General features: G+C 43.4%; 2 protein-coding genes across 2 annotated transcripts; one reads left to right on the forward strand and one right to left on the reverse strand.

Moving 5' to 3' along the window:
- Positions 1 to 1,689: 1,689 nt before the first annotated feature.
- rbm34 (RNA binding motif protein 34) lies at positions 1,690 to 9,343 on the reverse strand. Its single transcript, XM_033623174.2, has 11 exons — positions 9,130 to 9,343; positions 8,513 to 8,669; positions 8,314 to 8,441; positions 7,140 to 7,353; positions 5,233 to 5,292; positions 3,930 to 3,973; positions 3,729 to 3,812; positions 3,582 to 3,645; positions 3,453 to 3,495; positions 3,199 to 3,317; positions 1,690 to 2,881 (listed from the first exon to the last, which is right to left on the reverse strand). Exons 1-11 carry the CDS (start codon positions 9,150 to 9,152, stop codon positions 2,543 to 2,545), a joined length of 1,275 nt encoding a protein of 424 aa, XP_033479065.1. The 5' UTR covers positions 9,153 to 9,343; the 3' UTR covers positions 1,690 to 2,542.
- A 534-nt stretch (positions 9,344 to 9,877) lies between these two features.
- On the forward strand, positions 9,878 to 20,569 carry tbce (tubulin folding cofactor E). The gene is made up of 17 exons (XM_033623344.2): positions 9,878 to 9,979; positions 10,108 to 10,234; positions 10,610 to 10,694; positions 11,068 to 11,235; positions 12,460 to 12,545; positions 13,761 to 13,860; positions 13,969 to 14,071; positions 15,186 to 15,262; positions 15,394 to 15,486; positions 15,605 to 15,669; positions 16,243 to 16,307; positions 16,934 to 17,086; positions 17,190 to 17,328; positions 17,587 to 17,655; positions 17,769 to 17,828; positions 17,955 to 18,046; positions 20,075 to 20,569. The coding sequence occupies exons 2-17, from the start codon at positions 10,120 to 10,122 to the stop codon at positions 20,168 to 20,170; spliced, it is 1,566 nt and encodes a 521-aa protein (XP_033479235.2). The 5' UTR covers positions 9,878 to 9,979; positions 10,108 to 10,119; the 3' UTR covers positions 20,171 to 20,569.
- The last annotated feature ends 2,998 nt before the right edge of the window (positions 20,570 to 23,567 follow it).

Below are 23,567 nucleotides of genomic sequence, written 5' to 3' on the forward strand. Positions count from 1 at the left end.
CAAGATATTTTAGCTTCACGTTGCACCTCGTTAGTTAATTTTTGTTAAATAACTTTGTTCTCCTTTTGATAACACGTCTCTGTACGTGTGGATTCATTCAAACCTGTTTGACCTTAGTAGCTTCAGCAGTATTAATAACTTCCCTGGTTGAAATTCCCAAGGTGGCGTTGTTGCAACAGCAGCTTTCCTCGCCTCTCCCAGCCACAGATGTAAGTATAAAAATAGAGAGAGCTACTGCAGGTTGAACTTCACTGTTGCAAATATAATATGTTAGAATCTACAGTCTGTGCAGATATGACTTTGAAGTTAAACAACACACATCGCAAAGTAACAGCAGCGCTCTCCGGGTTGATCTCCGTCCCTGGCGAACTTGGAAAGCGGTGTTTAAACAGGCTGTGTGTATGTATATTTTTAAAAACTAAGAATAGGCCTAGATTTAATGATGCATCATTAAATCAGATTAAATAACATTTTTTTTAACTTATGAAATGTACTGTTCATTTAAAAGAGGACAAACCTCTTCATGAAAAAAAGTGTTGTCTTTATATTAGTAGGGGAAATCTCTGCTAGCTGCTAGGCTAATTTATACAATGTAAAATGCCATAGGCTTGTGCTAATAACATTAGCACGTTGTATTTGTGGGGAAAATGTGTACTTGTGTTTGAAATTGTCTCTATAAGCCATGTTTAATGTGTGTTTTGAATCAACTAAACTTTACAGCACTCTGTAACTGCAGAGTGACACAGACACACCACTGCACAGGTATGAATGCTCACAACAGCGTAGGTCACACATGTAGGCTACAGCGAACAGCTGATGCACATATATAAATTCACCTTGTGTGTTAAAAGGTTATACATGATTTACTTTAGCCTTGGTTACAGAAATGGGATTCAACTTTATTTTGTTCACCTGCAGTAGAAGATACGTTAAAGCTTTCTTGGTTTCACAGACCGGATGTCACGGGATGTTCTGACTTTAGAGTCAAAGCTTTGTTGCCCAGAAGACTAAAACTCTGAATATGAACTGGTGTTAATGGACCTGTTCTTCATTTTCCACGACTCATACCCCTTCTCCACCAAACGAGCTCTGGTTCTTGAACTTGTTCATGATTACTGGACCCTTGGTGCTCTTTAGTCAACCAGCCAGTTTAGAGCAGAACCACTGTGATCATGTGTCATCAACAGAGGGTGGCGCACAGCGCTCAGCAGGAGTATAAAACAGTGGCGTAACTGTGGATTACAGTGCGATCTTTTCTTTTGTAGTACAGATATTTGTTTTTACCCAAAAACAAGCACAAACCAACTGTTACTGAGAGTGCTGCACGCTCTCTGAGGATGTCTCACTTCACTTCTCCATTGTTGCCTCCTCCATCTCCTTCCAACCGTGTGCCGTGGGACTTTGTGGTAACCACACATTATTACTGCTATGTTCAACTGGGCCTATACTAAAAGTTATGAATGCATTTTTAATTGACTGTATCAGTATGTTGTGCACACACATCTCATAATAAAGGAAGCAAACTATAGCTAAAAAAAAATTAAATCCCTTTGAATCTAATTAAGAAAAACCTCCAGGGGAACCTGTTTGTCGTCGTTCACAAGTGGGAATTATCAGTGCGACACAACAAAGGCCCTGATTGACAGCCAGTGTGAGGGATGGTAACATGTAAAAGGAGAAAGCCGTGAGTGGGACGATGGATCGCTTTATTGTGTGGAGCAAATTAAAACAAAGCACCACAGAAAACAAAAAGACAAAAAAAACAGTCAGTACACCAGTCGACCAAACGTTATTCATTAGTCTGCAAGATTTCATTTGTTGCGTAGACGCAGAAAAAATATAAAAAGTGAAACTCTATCAGGAGCTGCGCCTTGTCAAAATAAATCCAAACCTATATGACTGGACCATGTGTGACTTTACTTTGAAAGGACAGACACAGGAAGTGTCCATGCTCAGCAGTCAGACAGGAGTCAGGTTAATTTCCAGGGCTGGTACCTGTGGTTATTCCACAGGCTAGTTAATAACATGTCGGGCAGGAAATCCAAAGTGTGGGATCATTTTGAGAAGGTGAAGGACGAACCCAAGGTGATATGTAAACTCATCTTCATTGGTCGACTACAAACATGACGTATCATCTGAAACATGGAAGTAGCTACATGCCCATTAGCCCACAGCGTCATTAACAGGCGGCTCGCTCAGTGTCTGACGTGCACTTGGAGATAACTAGTTGGATCTTGGATTGCCCTTTGGTGTGCCCTGGGCTGCTGTAGAATCTGACACGCCCACTGATGTCGTCACAGTTTGCACCTCAGGTCAAGGAAAACCTGCTTTTTTTTTGCTTTTCTGGTCTGAACCAATTTATTTTTGGTCTGAATGGTTAAAAATCAGGTTCAAGGACCAGAACTGAACCGCTCCATGTTGGTGGAAAAGGGGCATCTGTGAACCTGCTGCTTCTTGCTCTTCCTGAAAATGTGATGAGAGCAGCAGAAGCTGGATCACTGCTGGGTTCAGTCAGAAAGAGTTTATCCCTGTAAAGTGTAGATCAGATGTGAACAGTCTTTTTTGGCTTCACTTTCTTCTTCAGTCCTTTCTTTTTACTCTTTTTGTTTGGATCCACCATCTCTCCTTTGAAGGAGGCGGAGCTTTTAGTTGTCGTCTGCTGCTTTCCCGGGAAATTCTTTTGAGACTTGAAACCTCCCCGATGGCCTCCTCTCTCCTGCCATGGGCCCTTCACAGGGCCCTTGCCGGCCCTCACCGTGGTTCCTCTGCTGTCACCTTTATTCTTCTGCTTCTCCTTTTTCATCGACCTCTTCACCCGGATGGACCTGCCCTCCAGTTTGGTGCCGTCCAGTTCCAACGCCAGCTGCACCGAGTCGGTGCTCTGCGACAGCAAGACAAACAGGTACAACATCATAAACTCTCACATCAAACCTCAAGTACAATCAATCTGTGACCACTAAATTCTAATCAGTTCATCACTGGCTCAAATAAGATGTTTGTGCCAAATGTGAAGAAATTCCCTCAAGTTGTTTTTGAGATATTGGTTCACAAGAATGGAATGAACGGACGGACATAGGTACAGACAGACAGACAGACAACTTGAAAACATAACACCTCCGACCACAGCTTTCTCCGACATGGTAGCACAACAGCAACCTCAAGAACTACGAGACAGAAGCAGGATGTGAGTCATCGTACCTCAAACAGGACGTAGCCGAATCCTTTCCCCAGTCCAGAGTTCTGGTCTCGCACCAGTCGTACAGCCTCCACTGTACCGCACCCCTCAAAGTGCCGCCGAAAAGCCAGTTCATTTATCTCTGAACACACACACATACACACACACACACACACACACACACACACACACACACACACACATACACACAGCGGTTAAATTTAGCACAGAGTGACAAACATTTGCAGTCATCCGTGTTAACGCTGCAGAGACTCACCGAACGAAAGATTCCCCACAAACACGGAGCGTTTGTGATCATGCTGCAAGACAAGAACAGCGTCACCAGTTATGTTCTGATATTACTCATTTTAAAATTCATCAGATGACCTCTCACACGCAGACTCACTGCTGAGTCGTCCGTCACTCGGTCCACTCGGATGTGAAAGTCTTTCTCGATCTCCGTGCCGTTCCTGTGCGCAGAGACAAAAGAAAGGCTGGTTGATTGTTCAACACAGAGCGACGCTGTGTTAGCAGGAATCATTTCATGTCTGACCTCTCCAACGCCTTCGAGACGCCGTCCTCGTCCTTAAACACCACGTAGGCGTTTATGCTTTGCTTTTTGGGATGCACTTTGCGTCTGTGAAGCAGAAATGAAACAAAGCTCACTCAGACAAAGAGAAGACGACGTCACACAGAGTTTAACATTTGAGGAGTTCTGTCTAACTCTACGGATCGGACACAGACAGACACTTACTGAATCGCTGCTACTTTGCGGGACATGGAGGGATCCTCTCGGACCTGCAAGGAACAAATACAGCATGTTTCTGCCACAGTTTGTGCATCACCTGTAGCCACTATCTGCCCCGTCTCAAGGTCCGAGTCACAACAGATATCGTGCTGATGACACTACAGCACTAACGGGGCAGTTACCAGAGCAGAAACCAACCTCCGCGACCAGAAACAGATAAAAAAGGCATCTTTTGATGTCGAGTTCAGCTTCAGAGCCCGATCAGATGTTTCTCTCCACAAGACCAAAGTTATTTCACTATTTCACTGTCTCATATACCACTTGCTCGCCAAGCACACAGCTGATGCAGAGAGCCCTCCCCCTCCTCGCCAAAGGCAGACCACGCTGGACGGTTTGCACCAGAGACGCCTGGACAACTCCACAAGCAACAAACTCTCAACAGCGATGGCTAAACGGGCGGCTACAGCTCGGACGCAGGTCTGCTTGAAATAATTTGCATTGCATCCGGCGACTGCACATATGAACTGCCTTCGAGAGCCACCACTGTAACCAAGATACACACCTTGGATTAAGACAAGAAAGCTAAAGTGCAGGGGGTGTTATGACAGACAATATGGCTGCACTCACCAGAGACTGATGGACTTCTCTCAGTAATCAGTGACCTCGGGGTCACAGCACATTACTTTGACCCACAGTGGGTACTTCAGTCGCTTTGACTGTTACAAAGACAGAAGAGGCACTGAGCACTTTATTTGTGACGTAATAGGTCAACAGGAAAAAGGTCCAATACTAACAAGCTGAAAGGGGGCATATCTCCACCTATCGTAGAGGAGTCGCACATACTTGGCTCAATAAATGGATTCCCCTCCCGTGCTTGTATACTGGGACAAGGACAGTAGGCCAGTTAGATGTCCTCTACCATCAAGAGGCTCTTCCCGTTTCCCTTTTTGAATGGTGTGGAGAGTTATTTCCTCTCACACAGGTGCAGAATGTTCGTGCTGGTTGGCCGTCAGCTGAAGTCTTTACAGTGTGTTCATGTGCAACTTTTTGGCCGAGACACAGTGACGTGAAGTGATCCAACAGTCAGCTTTTGTTGCCTCTAGTTCTTTGAAGTCGGTTTGGTGTGTCTGGGCCGACCCTGTGTGTTGTCGCTATGTCACCGAGCTGAACAAACACAAAACTGAATTTCACTGTTTCACTTCCTGGTTTTATTCAGTGTTTCTTTAACAGCTGAAGTGCTGAATGTGTTCAGAGCCGAACTGTGTGCTGAAATGTTGTTTATGTGTTTGATTGTGTGTTTGATTTTTACCACAGAGCGAAACCGGATGGACTCGATGGATCCTTTATCCCTGAAGAGACTCTGCAGCGTCTGAAACAGGACAAAAAAACATCAGGTCCGTTAGTCGATGTTCTTCAAGGTCTGTGGATTATCTTTAGTAACCAGGGGCCTCATTTATAAAGCTTGCTTACGCACAAAACGGGGCTTGAAAGTGGTGTACGCCACTTCCCACGCAAAGGTTGTGATTTATAAAAATAAACTTGGCAGGAGAATGTGCGCACCTGTAAGCAAACTCTGAGTCATGCGTGTGCACATTTTGGAGACACTGGGAAGTGGCGACGCAGACGGCGAGGTGGAGAAGTGGAGTCAGATTTTTATTGATGTCTCACACAAATTTAATGTCACGCTATATCCACCTTAGATCCACGTTATCATTGAAATTAAATCCAGCAGCCTTATTTTGTGCTTGCAGTGAGGGATAATTGTTTCATAAAAACGTTGTAAAATCCAACTCAAATCCTGAATTGAAATTCTTTCTGAATACGTATTTAATCCGCACTGCCTCTAATGTCTCATTGTCCACTCTGTGAGTGCAGGAGGGGGAGAGGACGGCGCGACTGCATGGAATATATTTATTTATTTAGCTAAATATTTCCAGTGCATTTATCATGTCTCGAAATACAGCCATTAAGCACAACCGTTACACTCATTTCATCAGCCCTACTTAGACATGTGCTGTTCATGACAAAACCGGCATGAAGAAACGTGTTCGCCTATTACACTTTCATCTTTGAATTGTATTTCAAATTACACGTTGTATTTTGGGACAGGGTTACCACTGGTTCATGCTGTAATTCAGGCCGGGTGTCTGATCAGACTAATTGCCATAAACATATAAATACTGCGGTGACCCTCGTGCGTAATTGTGCAAGATGGCACTGGCACATCCTCCTTTTTGCCTCCACCTTTAATAAATGTGATTCTTTATGTCGCACATCAATGTCAAACATCCTCAAATTTAAAAGCAACACATTAACTACATGTTGGTAAAGGAGTAGAAATATTTGGTCTACCTTTAGATCAGACCACTTTTTTTTTTTTGTTCTGTCACTGTCCGTGCAGTCCCACAGACACAGCTGACGGCATCAGCAGCGCTGATGTGTTGCCACTTTATTTCACTTTCTCTTATTAGTGATCCCGCTGCTGTGGCCACCAAATAAAATCTTTCTTCAGTCCTCCACCTCCTGTTAAAGGGTCTCGAGCTCAGTCTTGGAGAAATTCCGTTTTTTGGTTCATTTCTCACACCTGTCGCTGTGACTCACAACGAGAGAACACTCGCATGCCGGCTTATTTATATGCAGATCGCATTCATGAGGTGATTTGCATGACCATTTATGGTTGAACTAGGGCGTGTAGAGGGCGGAATATGAGGCGGATCTGGGTGCGCACAACTCCAGGAGGTCTGTGATTTATGAAGACAACACTGCGTGCAAGTGTGCGTGCGCACGGTTTTATAAATCAGATTATTTTTTGGCGCACACCATTTTCAGCTTTTGGGCGCACGTCGACTTTTAGTATGAATCCTAAGCACTCTTATAAATGAGGCCCCAGGTCTGGATTTCTGGAAAGAGACTTTGCTGTTGAGTTTTGAGTGTTTTTGGCACTTCGAGCACCACAAGCTGAGTGACATCTAGTTCTGTTATACTGGAGAGAAGACAGACACCTCCACGGCTGATATCTCCAACACTCACCAACTCACACCAAAACTATCTAGCCTGATAAACAGCTGTACAGGTGAGAGGAAAATATGTGTTGTGGATTTTGTGAAGAAATTCCCTTGCGGTGTTTTTAAGATATTGCATTCACAAGAATGAGACATACATACGTACGTAGAGACAACCCGAAAACATAAACCAAAACGCGTGTCCTCTGTGTACCTTCCTGGTGCAGCTGACGGGCAGGTTGCCCACGAACACCGTCCTCTTCCTCTTTATCACCTCCTCCTCTTTTCTGGCTCTCATCCTCTGCCTCTTCATCACCCACTGCTCGTTCCCTCCGCCCGCCTCCGGAGCTTTCCTCTTCTTATTCTTACTCTGCCCAGGCGCCTGCTGCCCTCCCTCGGCCTCGTCTGCGTTCTGTAAACTGATCTCCCTGAAGGGACGAGAGAAGAAGAGGGACATTAGAACATAATAATAATAATAATAAGAATAATATTAATAATAATATTTATTTGTATAGCACTTATCTAAACAAGGTTACAAAGTGCTTCACAAAGTGCACAGAAATAAGACAACAAAAAATCAGGTAATGTCTTCACCAGCCTGATCTCCTCAGGCAGAGACCTCCAGAGCTTCGGGGCCTCGACGGCAAAAGCCCGGTCACCTTTTGTTACCAGCTTTGACCGAGGGACGACTAGTGAGGGTGCGCCCGAGGATCTCAGGTCACGACTCGAAGCGTAGGTAGTCAGAAGCTCAGCTATGCTACACCATGTTGAGCTTTAACGGTTATCAAAAGAATCTTAAAATCAATTCTGATGTTAACTGGCGACCAGTGGAGGGAGGCGAGAATCGGGCTGACACGTGACCTACGATTTGTAGAAGTTCAAATACGAGCTGCAGCGTTCTGCACCAGTCGAAGCCGAGCTGCTGACGAGTTACTGAGGCCTGTGAACGGCGTGTTACTGTAGTCGAGGTGCGAGAAGTAAATAAATAAATAAAAACATTTCCAGGTCAGGAAAAGACACAGCTGATATCATTTTGATAATATTTCTCAGGTGGAAGTCGCAGGATTTAATCAGATTATTGACGTGAGGTTCAAAGTTCAACTGCGAATCAAAAGATGCCTAAATTTATCACTGTAGATTTTATATTTGTCACCAGAGGAGCAATCAAGGGTTGTTGTTTCCTCGATAAGTGTTCAGAGCCAAAGATTACTACTTCTGTCCTGTCTGAGTTTATCTGCAGAAAATTATAAGCTAAACATTTCTTAACAGCGGTGAAGCGCTCCATTAAAGCGCTCAGACTTTTCTCTGACGGGTAAAAAAAACTCATTTAGACGACAAACCCTTGAAGGTAACAACAGTGATGAAGAACGTGTGTCTGAACTCTTCACCTGTTTTCCAGCTTCTGTTGAGCTTCTGATTTTTCCTTCAGCGGCTTCTCCTTCTTCTTCTTCTTCTGGCTGGGTTGACCTTTGACCTCTGGAGTTTCTGTCTGCTGCTCTGTGCTCTTCTTAACAGGCTGCCATAGAAACAAATAATCAGTCGGGTGATAATCAGACCAACAGTGGTGAAACCTTGTGTTGGCGTTACCTTGGGCGCAGGCTGAAACAGAAGAGGTGCAGCTGGTGCAGCGGTGCTGAACAAAGCCGACAGTGATCCGGAGGCTGCGGACTTCTTCTGGGACAAACTTCCAGACACCTGACCCACCACATAGTCAGCTGGCGGTTGCCCCGGAGACGCCTCTTCACTGAGGACAGAAACATGGAAGTGAAGATGGTACAGCACCCCGAAAACAATTATCTCTTTTTTTAATAGCTGGTCAACAAAAAGCCTCCATCTCTGGTGAGTAAAGAACAGTCCCTAAAAAAACAAGAAGTGATAATCCAACCAACTCTCCTCTGATATGTACGGAACAGTCCCTTAAAACAACAACAAAAACACACACAAAAAAAGCTCACACCACAGCCACCTCCTCCTCTGGTAAGTAAAGAACAGTCCCTAAAAAACATGTATCTGACATGTATCATGCCTCCACAGCAGAGGGCTGACATGTGTCATGCATGTAGGTGGGTTGATATAAACAAACAGTTATATCAGAGCTGACGGAGGCTCTGTGTGCTGCACCGTGTCTGCTGTTATTAAAGAACCCGCAGTCAGAGTAAAGAGCAGATTATCTGGATTCAGGTCATAAATCTGTGTAAACAAACCTCTGCTGAAGTTTCTTCTTCATGGTTTCCTCCGGGTTATTCCAGCGTCACTCCGAGACTGACTTCCGGTTTGTTCTGTATATCTGTATAATCGATCAGGTTAGCTGCAGCATTTAATTAATTTATACAACGTTTAACTCCAATAACACGAGATCTAACGTTACAGCACGTTCACACGTTTTCTCCCTTAACACACAGCTCGTCCTACTGCGAATTATGTCCCACGGGGAACACGGTCACAGCGGCACAATAGTTCCTTTTAAATTTTAGACTCAATTAACGATCTCTGTGAGTCTGTTTCTAAAAAAACAACGAACAATAAATCAGTTAAGATCTCTTAAATCATCGGGAAAATATATCTAATAAAATAAATGAGTTGTATTTTGTCTAGGTTTACTGCTCCTTCGTACAGTTTAATTTAATGATGTCCGTTTTTATTTTATGTGCTTTTCTTGTGTCACGTTTGATGTTTTCGTTTCACAAGTGATGTTGAAATGATGAATTTAAGTGTTAAATAAACAAATATACATGTGTCTCTTCAGTGTGCTGTTATATTTGAAATACGATCAATTAAAAAAACGCTGAACTTAACGATTTAGTTTTAGAATAGTGGGAATTAGTTAGAGTTTAATATGGAGTACTAAAAAGATATGAATATTTAATATAACGCACATTTATCGTCAGTTTTATACAGTTTGTGGTTTTATTTTGAAAAGTTTTTATAATCCCAATAAGTGCAACTTCCAAATGTGTCCCTTCCGGTTAGCGAAGACGTCATATGTTTTGGGTTGATAGCTAACGTTAGCTCAGGAGCTAAAACCCCTCTAAAGCTTTAATATAAACGCCTCGGGTGAGTTTATCTTTATTATTTTAATGTCAGTTATTATTTTTAGTATTTTCATATTTGTTATTTTTACATTTGAAGCGTAAACTGTAGAAAACAGTCAGCTGAGATAACGTTGTGGTTCACTGATACAGAAGGAGCCTTCGATGGGAGTGGACCAGACCGAGCCGGAGGTACCGGAGGACGCGGTGGGCAGGCGGGTGTCCTGCGACAGGGAGCGGGCCACGGTGCGGTATGTGGGCGCGGTGCCACCGACAACAGGTACGTAAAGACCCGGGAGGTGTCACATCACATCATGGACGTTTCACACCCGCTCACACAGTGACAGAGGTGGAGGAAGTACACGGGTCTTTTACTGAAGCTAAAGATGCAGCACTGCAGAACAGACAAACTGTGAGACAAGTTGAAGTCTTTCAGTCAAACTTTTCTAAGAGTCAGGATTTTAAAGTTATTTAATATCAAATAAAAGACAAAAGAAGAAGGAAATCTGGGGTCACAGTCTGCCTCCAACAGTGCAATGTGATTATATGTTAATAATATGCATAATTACATGTTTATATGTAGTTGATGATGTGGCACACCCCAAAAAGACAGGACCGTTTAACATTAACCACGTGTTTTTGTTTTGTGTTTCAGGGCTGTGGCTCGGTGTCGAGTGGGATAACCCAGAGAGAGGCAAACACGACGGCAGCCATGAGGGAGTCCAGTACTTCACATGCAGGTTACTGTCACTGTAACGCCTCCTTAAACCACAGGCTGAAATTTGGAAAGTTATAATCCAGTCACATAAATTCCAGCGTCCCCGTGCGGTTCATCATCAGAGCTTTTCATTGACTCCTCTGGATGATTCCTGTGGCGATGAAAATACTTCTGACAACACAACATATGCATATTTTCTGAATGCTGATTATATGACAACAGTTTAGTTCCTCTTCAAATATGACAAGTGATGCTCTTGTTTTTTGACATTGTATGGATTCAACATGTAGAATAAGAATCAACAAGGAAAATAATCCTTTAATTTTTATCTTAAAAAGTCAGGTGTGATGTGAAATGAGTAAATGTCCCTGATGGGTTTCTCTGCACCGCCTCAGACACCCTAAAGGAGGCTCCTTCGTCCGTCCAGCGAAGGTGAGCTTCGGCGTGGACTACCTGACCGCTGTGCAACAGCTGTACGAGATCGACTCAGAGGAGGTGCTGAGCGAGGACATCTCCATCTCCTCCTCCAAGAAGCTCAAGTGGGGGAGGATCAAGGAGCGCAGGTACGATGCTCATCAGACAGCCGTACGATCTGATTTAACCTCTGCAGGGAGGTGATCTGAGAGTTCATACTGCTGCCCGTCTTCATATTCAGGGTGCGGAGCAGCTGCAGATTCAGATTCCTTTTATTGTCATTTTAATGATAAAACATAAAAACAAGACACTGCTTCATATCTAAAACCGACAAAATTAAAAGTTCTCGGTGCAGTAATCAACTAGTAAATAAATACATTTAAAATAGAAGCTGATTAAAAGGCCAATAAAGTGACCGGGTGAGTTCATGTCTGCTACAGTTCAACAGTTGCTGAAGGATAAAAACTGTTGCTCAGACGTGTCGTCCTGCAGCAGATGCTCCTGAACGTCTCCTTGACGGTAGGAGAGAGAAGAAACTGTGGGAGGAAAGAGAGGAGTCCTTCACTATGCTGTCTGCTCTGCGGATTCACCTCTGGCTGTAAACGTCCAACAGACATGACAGCAGCACACTAATGATCTTCTCTGCTGTTCTGACATTCCTGTCCAGTTTCTGTCTGTCCTTTGTCCTCTGTCCTCCAGGTGCTCCAGCTTCCTCCCACAGTCCAAAGACATGCAGGTTAATTGGTGATTCTAAATTGTCCGTAGGTGTGAATGTGAGTGTGAATGGTTGTCTGTCTCTTCAGCCCTTTTTAAACAGGAGTTGTGCAAATTTGCAGGAAAGCCCAATCAGTCTTTTTTCAGCATTGGCAGTATAAAAACACCACCACCAGTGGGTCGCACATGCGGCGTCATCAGCAGCTCCTCCCACAAGTCTTCAACAGCCCCTCCCGTGGCGGAAGGCCGCCTCGTTCTGTTTAAACCAAAAAGGTTCCACCAATACATCTACCCTACGAGGCGGAAAATTGGGCACCTAGGATCAACTCGCCAATCCGGCTCTGTGTGTCTAAACGCTCGCAGCTTGCCAGCAAAACGGCCCAACATTCACCAAAAATCTGGCAGTGTAAAAGGGGCTTATGTGTCAGCCCTGTGATAGTCTGGTGACCTGTCCAGGGGGAACCCTGCCTCTTACCCAGTGTCAGCTGGGATAGGCTCCAGGCTTTAATTGCAGAATTCACATCACAGCATCGACACCATAAGTTAAAAGATCATGGATCATCTATGTAACTGGAGAGGTCACATTAATAGATAGGTCAGAGTGTGAGGATCTGTTTCATATGATTGATTCCACTGTCCATCTGTTTTTGTCTCAACAGTTTTGAGAGTCTTCCGTCAGTGTTGCTGACTCGCTGTGAGGTCAACGGGCCGGGGCCCGACGGAGAGATCAGGAAAACAACGCCAAGTATCCTTTTACGGACAGAAATGACTTTCTGGTGTCAGTGTATGTTTTAGACGTTGATTTGAAAACATTTCTTGTTACCAGGCCTATTTCTGTCTCAGAGGTTACATAAAACCAGAGTGAGCGTCCTCTACTGACCAATCACACTGCAGGGTTCACAGCTCCACCTTTTAGTACCAGATCTGTGTGCTAGGTACCCCAACAGAGGGGGGACCAAACATGGGGACGCTAAGGAACGCTTCTGTTGGTACCATCCACAACTTTCACTGTGGGAACAGGAAGAAAGCGTACTGAAAAGAACTGAACTGAACTGAACTGAACTGAACCAGACTGCTCAGTGGAAACAGGGCTTTAAGGGGAACTTATACTTGTGCAGCAGACACTTTGCTGTAGCCTACGCACGTGGCCTCGCATTTATACTTGTGCGGTGGTGTGTCTGTGTCACTCTGCAGTTACACCTCCAAAACACTAGTCAGCAGCGGCGTTTCTGTGAAGTGCTGTAAAGTTTAGTTGATTCAAAACACACATTAAACACACATTAAACACACGTTAAACACACATTAAACACACATTAAACATGGCTTAATAGAGACAGTTTCAAACACAAATCAGCTTCACTATAACTCGCAGCATTCACAGACAAACACTTGTCTTTATCTGGACACATTTTCCCCACAAATACAACATGCTAACGTTATTAGCACAAGCCTATGGCATTTTACATTGTATACATTAGCCTAGCAGCTAGCAAACGTTTCCCCTTCTCATATGAAGCCAGGGACAACAGCAACATTTAATAAAGGTAACGTAACAAAATTCAGCTCCATTACTCAGCAGGAAATAAATTTACAACTGTTTTGAGGTTTTGTTTTAGCAAAATTCCTTACGTGACAACAAGCTGCGTAACTCTTGGTTTTGGGGCTTTGGTCGGACAAAACAAGCAAAAAGCCAGGAAGTTGAACATTTTTAGCGTCAAGCACCACTGAGCAACCTTCACAGGGATGAATGTAGCTCCGCCCCCAACGCTGCATCCAGTTCTTTTTATATATCCGAGAACTAGAGGCGGTAAAGAGGGTATGATGCTGTCGACGGATTTCTCAGGTTAGAAACATTTGGGATAATGTAAGTACACAACTCAACAGAGTATCTAACATTAGTCCTTTTCAGACGTTTGAACGTGTGAATGTTACACAGTGATGCTTTAACAGCAGTGATCAGATGTGCGGTGGTTGGACCTGTGTGGGACTCTGCTGTCCTGCTGGGAGGACGTGGCTGCTGTCACTCAGCAGCTGGACAAACTGGAGGGACTACAGCTCAGGTACTCTGACTGTGTGTGTGTGTGTGTGTGTGTGTGTGTGTGTGTGTGTGTGTGAGATTTCTCATCCTCTCCCTCCACTGAACGCTTCCTCTTGTTTTATTTTCTCAGCTCCAACAGACTGCGTTTGCCCTCTGACCCGTCGGCGCTCTGCCAGGCGTTCTGCGGCCTCAAAGTCCTCGCCCTCAACAGCTGCGACCTCACCTGGCCGCAGGTACACCTGTCTGCTCATAACACTGCACACACAGACTGTACACATCAGTCTGCCCATCGTCATGAGGGTGTTTCATCTCCACTGTCACAGGAGAGGACTGGAAATATGTTGTTTTTATTAATACTCAGATATTTATAATTTCTTAATATAATATTTGTACACAAATTATATTTATAATTAATATTATATATAATTGAATAAACAGAGTATAACAATATTTTTATAACCACTATTTATAAATACTTTATATTTTATTTGTATATTATTTATTTATTGTTTTTATAGAAAATATAAATTATGTAAAATAAAGAAATAAATCTAAATCAGAATATAGAAGCTTTATATTGCAATGAAATGTATATTACCAGTATTATTTTTAAGAAATATTTATTTAGTGTTAATTTATATGTGTTTAATAATTTGACATAAAAATCTTTTATTATAATGGTTTTATTTATTTATACAATAATTATGTATTAATAAAAATGATGAAAAAAGTAAAAATTAAAAAGATTTTTTAATATTACTGTTATTTATTTTATTTTTATTTTTGTATATTTACTGATGTTGTATTTTTGTATTTATTTGAGGTTCCAAAATATGCATTTATGAATTTACAAATAAAGTATATAAAATAAATAAAAAACAAATTAAAATAAAAACAAATTAATATAAAAAACAATTTTTATTATTAACTTTTTAATTCTATAATTAACATTTTTACTTACATAATTTATACATATTTTAAAACAATTAATTTAACACTTAAAGTCATTTCAAGTTATGTGTCATTTACTAGAGTATTTATTCATATAAATTATAAATGTTATTGTTATTTACATTTTTATATTATTGATCCATTGTTATATTTCTAGTTTTTTTTTTTATTTACTCAAATAGTTAATATAAAGGTTTAATCATTTATAGTTCTCCTTAGAAATATTTTCCTTGTTGATAAATGTGACGTACTGACAAACTTGTCTTTTTCCTGTCAGCTGTCAAAATCAAAGTGCGGTGAACAAACTGATCTGGTTTCCTGTTTGTATTTATTAAATACTTCCTGTTATCTGTGGCGTGTTTATTGACATGTTTCTCTCGGCTGGTGTCTGGTCAGATCCTGGAGTGCGCCCCCATGTGGCCACAGCTGGAGGATCTGTGTGTCGAGGAGAACAACATCACGGAGCTGCAGAGGTGAAGTGTGTACTTCCTGTCTCATCATGACTGATGTGACGTTCAGGCTGCGCTCACTGTGTGTGTGTGTGTGTGTGTGTGTGTGTGTGTGTGTGCGTGTGCGTGTGCGTGTGTGTGTGTGTGTGTTAAAGGCCTGAGGGAACTCTGCAGTCACTCAAGAGTCTCAATCTGTCCTGTAACCCCTTGATGCAGCACAGTGTGCTCACTATGGCTGCTCTGCCCAGGTACACTACACACACTATTACACACACAATATTATTAATGCATTTTTATGTTTTTATTTAAATATTCTCTTTTTTTATAAACATTGACTTTAATTAAAATAATGATGTTTGTTTGCAGATTGGAGCAGCTGAACTTGTCTAGGACCGGACTGTCTGACATTCGATTTGATGATGCTGCTCCTGGTAAAAATAAAAATCACATGAACAGTGACTGTGTTTTATATTAATTATTCCTCCTGACATTTACACCCTCAGCTTTTATTTATCTTTTTAAAAGAGCTTTGTTCCATCAATGCTACCACACTGTTTTATACCTAACATCTTATGTATTCATATTAAATAAGAGAAGCCTGTGTTTTAATAACATATTTATAATTATTGAGGGCAGCACGGTGGTGCAGTGGTTAGCATTGTCACCTCACAGAGGGTTCCTGGTTTGAGCTGGGTTTCCTCCAGGTGCTCTGACATGTTCTCCCTGTGTCAGCGTGGGTTTCCTCCAGGTGCTCCAGCTTCCTCCCACAGTCCAAAGACATGCAGGTTAATTGGTGACTCTAAATTGTCCGTAGGTGTGAATGTGAGTGTGAATGGTTGTCTGTCTCTATGTGTCAGCCCTGTGATAGTCTGGTGACCTGTCCAGGGTGAACCCTGCCTCTCACCCAGTGTCAGCTGGGATAGGCTCCAGCCCCTGTGACCCTCAACAGGATACGTGGATACAGAAAATGAATGAATGATAATTACTGAGTGTTTCCTCTGTAGGGTCTCAGACAGCCATGTTTCCGGCACTGAAGGATCTCAAGCTGGACCACAACAACATCACTGAGGTCAGTGTGTGTTTCTGCTCTCATACAAACACAGTCGTCGACTCAACAACACTCAGTCAGCTGTTTAACAGACAAACGTTTAAGACTGGAGACTGGATAGCTGTTTCTTAATTATTTTAATTTACACACACACACACACACACACACACACACACACACAGATCAGCCAAAACATTGAAACCACTGACAGGTGAAGTGAACGACGTTGATCATCTTGTTACAATGTTCTGTTGGGAGACCTTTGGTCCTCGCATTCATGTGGATGCTCCTTGACATGCTCCACCCACCCGAACACCGTTGCAGACAAAGTAAACCCCCTCATGGCGTCGGCACTTATCGATGGCAGTGCCTTTTGGGTCCTGTGGGTTGTGAGGTACCAGCACGTCCCACAGATGTTTGATCAGACTGGGATCTGGGGAATTTGGAGGCCACGTTCCTCGGACCATTCCTAAGCAGTTTTTGTGGTGTGGCATGGAGCATTGTCCTGCTGGGGAGTGCTGTGGCCATAATGGGGGGTGCCTGGTCTGCACTGGTGTTTAAGTGGGTGGAGCGTGTCTGGTGGCATCCACACGAATGTCAGAACCCGAGACTTCCCATGTATGAAAGTCTCTCTGTCTCTGTCTCAGTGGTGGGTGGTGGACGAGCTGGCGAAGCTCCCCAGTTTGGTCAACTTATCGTGTCGCGGTAACCGACTGGTGAGCAGCGATGGAAACCCCAGAACAGCCAATCAGCTGCTCATCGCCAAACTGGGACAACTGGTCGTCCTCAACAGCCATGAGGTGAGCTCAACATCTGTGTGTGTGTGTGTGTGTGTGTGTGTGTGTGTGTGTGTGTGTGTGTGTGTGTGTGGCCATGCTAATCCGTTGCCATGGTTTCCATCAGATCCAGCCCGAGGACAGGAGGGGGGCGGAGCTGGACTACATCAAGATGTTTGGAGAGGAGTGGCTGAAGGCAGGGGGGCGGAGTCAGCTCAGCACCCAGTTCACCTGTCAGCACCCTCGTTACCTGAGCCTCATCGACAGTACGTCACCTCGACAACACGATGATGACAAACTGTTTCTTTATTTGATTTATTCATGCGCTGCTCCGTCTCATATTTTTGTTGAACAGTAGAGAACAAGAAGTGTTAGGACTTTATGAAACACTCATTTTACACACAATTAACTGTTTAAAGTCTTCAGATTAATACACTTTATTATTATTACTATTGTTATTGTTATTATTGTTATTCAGATGTCTCCTTCAGTGATCTTTAAGTGAAGATGATCTTGTCTTTCAGAGTACGGAGCTCCAGAGGAAGGCGAGCTGAAGAAGCCGGAGCCGTTTGCCCTGAAAAATCAGCTGTTAAGTTAGTCCCACCCCTTTCTTCTCTCTGCCCTCTGATTGGCTGTTACATGACAGGCCATGAACAAACATACTGAGGTTTAAACCACTGATCTCTCCTTCGTCTCTCCTCACCAGAGATTAGGTTTGTGTTTCCTGACGACGCAGACCGGGAGCCGATTGAGAAGAAACTTCCAGGTAAAACAGCAGGAAAGAGTTGAACTGTGTGTTTCCTGTCGCGGCTCATTTATGTGTATGTGACACTTTAGTTTAGAAAAAGCATGAAATAAGATCCAGTTTAAACAGCGTGTGTTTGTTGTGCAGCCTCCATGGTCGTCCAGAAGGTGAAGGGACTCCTGTACAGACTGCTGAAGGTTCCTGCAGCTGATCTGAAGCTCACCTACACCAGTCCCAAGGTAAGACAGCTTGGCTCCTATAGGCTGATTCTGAGTGGACGTCACAGTTACGTCACAGCAGTTGCAGCAGTGCACGTACTGGTGGCAGAGAAACAGCGGACATCAGAGAGACACAGTCAACATACCCGGAATAAAAATATCTTCTTGTGCAGTTTGATGTCAGAACAGGAACACAGAATAAGATAACCTTAATTTTTATTAAAAACCATCGCAGAGGACGCCGTAGTAGAGAGTAAAGTTATGTCTCCAGTTAATTATAATCTCAATATTCAGGATATAACGGCTGCTGGACGCTCAGTAGAGGAGAGTGTGTTTGGTTTACATGAACTGAATTACTGACATGCTGACAGATAATTCATCATGAGGAAATGTAAAAAACACATGGATTTGTCTCATTGTCCCTGGTTAATATTTGTGGAGACGTCCACATATAATATAGTTTAATGTGGAAGTAACAGACAACTTTTTAGCTAGCTAGCTAACGCTGTCTGTTTATTAACTCCTTGATCAGAACAGAATATAGAAACTGCTCATTTTAGAAAGGACACCACAAGAAAACATGTAAACACGGGGAGACTATGTTGAAAATTAAACCACATTTGGTCAAATTCGGCTCCAGAAATATTAGTCTGTTAAACCCATTAGGCCTTATTTACACTGCAAGTGATGTGTGCGCGTAGCGCTCGCAAAGCAGTCCACAAGGCTAGCGGCAGCTCACGTGTATTTGTGTATAAGTACATGAAACATGTGCCTGTCAGGTCTCGCTTGGTCAAGGGGGAGATGTCTACGGTGGCCGAGAGAGGTCACAACACACGCAAACTCGTGTTTTTTGTTGAGTACCGCGACCATTCGCACAAGACTCGCGCAAAAAATCGCCATCTCTTCTATTTTTGAGCTTGCTTGCGAAAGCAGTGCGACTCGAGCAGCGCCTAGAACAGATGCGGTGTGAAAGCTCTAACCTGTTAACATGCTCGCCGAAATTAAAATGCAAGTAAACAGCGGCCATTTGCGAGCGCTACGCAAACACATCGCTTGCAGTGTATATGTTAGTGTTTTAGTGTAGTGTTTTACCTTAGTGTTGTACAAGGCCGCTTAACTGTCATGCAGCCGCCCGCCACTAGTGGGTGCTACAGAGCGGTCAGACAGCAGTCCCCCTCCCTGCGGTAATCCTCCAGTAGACTGGAGTTTTAAACTGGAGAGATGTCCTCTCATAAACCAGCGTTGTTTGGCAGCACTTTGATCTAGAAAATGAATTCAGCAGCAATGAATCTTTTTTGAGACGTCATATTATTTGTTAACTTTAAGTGAGTTGTTGTCAGATGATGAGCAGGTTTACATTCATACTGCACACAGCAACATGCCTCTTAATTATAATTTACATGTTTTATTAACTTTAAAGTGAACTGATAATTTCTGTCAGATAATCTGCAAGGTTCAATGTGCCCCACATTTCAGAGGCAGTTTATTTATTTTAGATGTTATTTTAATGGTTAACTTTTGACTGAGTTGCCGTCATGTTCACAATCATACTGCACGGAGCAAAGTGTCTCGTACTTCAGCGGCATTTAAAATCCAACATGGCTGTTGAAGATTGTGATTAAAGGCTTCAACAGGCTCTGAATGCACACAGTATTTTTTGGGATGTTTCAAATACTTAACAATAAATTGTGCTAAATTTTGACTGTTTTCTGAGTGTTTTCCTTTTTTAGACTCGTCGACTAGTCTTAGATTAAAATTTTAGTTCAGTCGACAGGAACATCCCTAGTAGACACTCTGACGCTAGGCTTGGTGTTCATTTTAGACCCTGTTTACAGATTTGTAAATTAATTTGTAAACATTTATGAATGTCTGTTTGTTATTGTACGGTTAGTTATTGATTAATAAATCACATTCATCACAATTTTCTGTGACACTCGTCATCACTGGTCCTCCGTACAGACGTGTGTGGTCATTCAGTACACCGAAGCAGAAAATGTAAAGTTCACAGAGAGTCTGCTCCTGAGACTTTGTTTCATCCTTTCTTTGCAGATGGTGGGGACAGAGTTTGAGATCGACAGCGACCTGAAGACTCTCCAGTTTTACTCCATAGAGGACGGAGACCAGGTGTTGGTCCGCTGGTCCTGACCCTGAACCTTGGAGACAGAGCAGAAGCTTCCAGAACTGAACTGAACCTCTGTGTCAGACTGTTGACACACAGAGTCATACTGAGAGGTGGATTAACTTCATAATGACGCTCACACTGGAGATGTTGTTTGACAGGAAGTGAACCGCACACACACACGGAGCAAATCACCGCTCAGAGTAACGCACGGCAATCTGTCCTCGTGGACTTCCTTCAGGAGGGAAACCTGCAGGTGCACTTATAAACAAACATTTAATAAATAAATGACACATTTTATTTGTGAATGATTTCTCTTAGCGTCAGTTTGAAAGTCTTCAGTCAGACTGAACAGTTTGAGTTGGAGGATTCAGGTGGAAACACTTCAACCATTAATGTGTAATAAACTATAATATTATCATTTAGTCATTTCTAGTCATTTCAAACACTGAGTTACTCCTCTTCATCACCTGCTGAACATCAGGCTTCAATGAGCCTCTCTACACATGACACGTTCATCTTTTCCAACTCTGCGTCACAGTTCTGCATCAGGTGGTTTTAGGCAGGAACGCGTTACAGTAATAATATTACTTTTTCCAGTAATGAGTAGTGTAGTCTGAGTGGGTGGAAGTTCGCTGCATAGATCAGCCTCTCATTGGGCGGAACGAGCCACCCGCTGAAGTCCCGCCCTACCACCTCTGGTTGTGTAGCAGTTCAACACGTCCTTTACTAACTTCTGCGGTGTTTGATCTTGCGGGGATGTAGCCATTTTTCTGCCATGGTTCGCGTCCTGTAGGTGATATTTTTGTGGGTGTGTTACACCAAAACCTGTTTCCCCCCCGGCAATATTTTTGCAAGCGCCCCGTTGCTGTGGCACCGCCAAGAACGATTGTGATTGGTTGAAAGAAATACAAGCAGCCGGGGCGTTTTGTTCTCCAATCTTAAAGTGAGAGTCGGCCCAGCCAGACCTCTCTTTTCTTGAGGAAGGTCTGGTGAGTAACTAGTAGTGTAGTGCGAGTAGTGTAACTGATTACAAATGAAACTTCAGTAATACTCGTTAAAAAACTCGGTACACTTTTGTTATCACATCACCACTGACTTGAAATACAACAGTCACATCAGCAGACTCATTTTAGTAATCGTCGCGCTCCACGTCACAAAGCAACAAGCTAGTTGGGAACACTAACCTTAGCCGCTGGAAATATTCCCGTCTATTTGATTTTGTCGGGAGGAAAGATGACAAGAACACTGTTGAACTTTGAATGCCTTTATTGTCATTGTACAATACAACAAAATCAGGAGCGCTACTCCACCATGGTGCAAACAATAAATACAACATGGAAAAAAGGAAACATAAATTAAACATTAACAATAAATGAGCAATAATGAAATGAAGTGCAGGTGTTGAGGTGCAAGAGGCAGCCGTGAAATTACTGCATTTGGGAAGAAGCTGTTTGTGAATCTGGTGGTTCTGGATGTGATGGACGTATAACACCTACCAGAGGTTCGAACAGGTGGTGGCTGGGATGTGTATTGCTGCAGGTGGTCGGACTAAAACTCTTTCCACTGCGAAACACACGTCCCCAAACCTCTGGTCTGAAACACCTCGGCAACTACGACTGACAACACAACAAACATAAAGCTCCAGGAAATACACCCCACCAAAGATGAGCCCACCTCGGCCATGGAGGTCGGCTGTAGCTCTGCACTGGCTAAACAACCAAAACTGGATTTTAATCTTGGGACAGCTGCAGACACAGAGAAGTGATGAAGCTTGTGGTTGGATATGTGGTGGATGAAATGTTGCTGCATGACTGACTCTCCATCTTTTGGGCAGATCTTTGGGAAAACACCGCTCACAGGCAACAGAAACCCCCCAGGTTAACAGAAGCTATCAAACCTTAGTAACACTTACCGGTGATCACCCTGACATTGACACAGAGACACAGCTGAAGTTTGGGGAGATACGCAATTACAAATTTTATAGCGTGTAACGGAGAAGTAATATAACGAGTAGCGTAAGGAATTACTGTTGTCAGGGAGTAAAGTAATATTATTACTTTTGAAAAGAGTAATGAGTATTATATATTACATTTTTAGAGTAATGAGCCCAACACTGGTTTTAGGTCCTCCAGGTTTTCTTTTGCTTGGTGGTGTCCATCTCAAGGCGACCCTCGGGATCCAGCCCTGTTCCATCTCACGTGCCTGTGACTGATTTCCTTGGTGGTGCTCTGGCTGCCTGTTTTCTTGTACAGATGAAGGTTGGAGATTTTTGTTTGGCCAGAGGATCTGGCGTATTCGTCTGAGGCATCGGTTGTGAAGGCTTCCACTCTCATCGTGTCTGTTCTGACCACTCGCCAACTCTGAACTGTACAGCAGAACAGATTTGACACTGCTGTTGTACTAGAGGATCTTCATTTGGGGCAGTTTGCAGCCAAGTGTGAAGCGGTCGGGATGAGAGTCAGCACCTCCAAACTCTTAGGCCCCCCTCCTCAGATTTGCCCCCCTCCATGTTGGGGGAGAGTTACTGCCTCAAGAGAAGGAGTTGAAGTATCTCGGGGTCTTGTTCATAAGTGAGGGTAGAATGGAGCGTAAGATGGATTGATGATTCGGTGCGGCATCTGCAGTGATGGGGGCACTGCGCTGGACCGTCATGGTGAAGAGGGAGCTGAGCCAGAAGGCGAAGCTTTGGATTTACTGGTCCATCTATGTCCCAACCCTCACCTATGGTCATGAGCTCTGGGTAGTGACTGAAAGAATGAGGTCATGGATACAAGCGGCCGAAATGCGTTTCCTCATTGGGGTGTCTGGGCTCAACCTTAAGCCCGGTTTCCACCAAACCCTTTCAGTCCAGTCCCTTTGGAACCAGCAGTAAGCCTTCAGACATGGTACCTAGACCCTCGGTGTGTTCAGACAGTCCTCTTAAATGTGGGCGGGGTTGTTGTCACTCACTGCTCCGTCCAGCACTCGCTGTATTTCCTCATCAGCGGTGACACAGATGGAAGTCTGCACCTGGTTTATCGTCCACAGAACGAGGCTGCACGCCCACATTTTCACAACAAAATAGAACAGGCTGCAGTGAGAGTCTCTCTCCATGGGATATTTAAAAATAGCAGCTTTGTGCATTTAGTCCTTCTCAGGCAAGCTCAGGGGTTTAGTGTTGCTGTAGCCCACAGGAAGTGAGGATTAGAATATATGACCTTCACATAATCCGCTCCAAATTAATCTATATTTTTAAAGTCATTACTAAAAGTGTGTGTCATATAAAAACTAAAGTGATGGTCAAAGTTGTCACAGTGAAATTTAAGGTGTGCTGATGGATTCACGTCATCAACTCATGCATTGAGTAACATTACAAGTTAACGTTCCACCTTAAAAGTTGCCGGCAGTCGGCCCAGTGAATGAAGTTATTTTTTTCTCTTT

This window comes from Epinephelus lanceolatus, chromosome 3, assembly GCF_041903045.1.
Source record: "Epinephelus lanceolatus isolate andai-2023 chromosome 3, ASM4190304v1, whole genome shotgun sequence".
Taxonomy (NCBI): domain Eukaryota; kingdom Metazoa; phylum Chordata; class Actinopteri; order Perciformes; family Serranidae; genus Epinephelus; species Epinephelus lanceolatus.

Coding starts and splice junctions, on each gene's coding strand:
- rbm34 (XM_033623174.2), bottom strand. CDS start 9,152: ATGAAGAAGAAACTTCAGCAGAG. Junction 3,813..3,929: donor CGCAAAGTAGCAGCGATTCA/GTAAGTGTCTGT, acceptor TCTGCTTCACAG/ACGCAAAGTGCATCCCAAAA. Junction 3,496..3,581: donor GAGTGACGGACGACTCAGCA/GTGAGTCTGCGT, acceptor CTTGTCTTGCAG/CATGATCACAAACGCTCCGT.
- tbce (XM_033623344.2), top strand. CDS start 10,120: ATGGGAGTGGACCAGACCGAGCCGGAGGTACCGGAGGACGCGGTGGGC. Junction 10,695..11,067: donor GTCCAGTACTTCACATGCAG/GTTACTGTCACT, acceptor GCACCGCCTCAG/ACACCCTAAAGGAGGCTCCT. Junction 15,670..16,242: donor ATTTGATGATGCTGCTCCTG/GTAAAAATAAAA, acceptor TTTCCTCTGTAG/GGTCTCAGACAGCCATGTTT.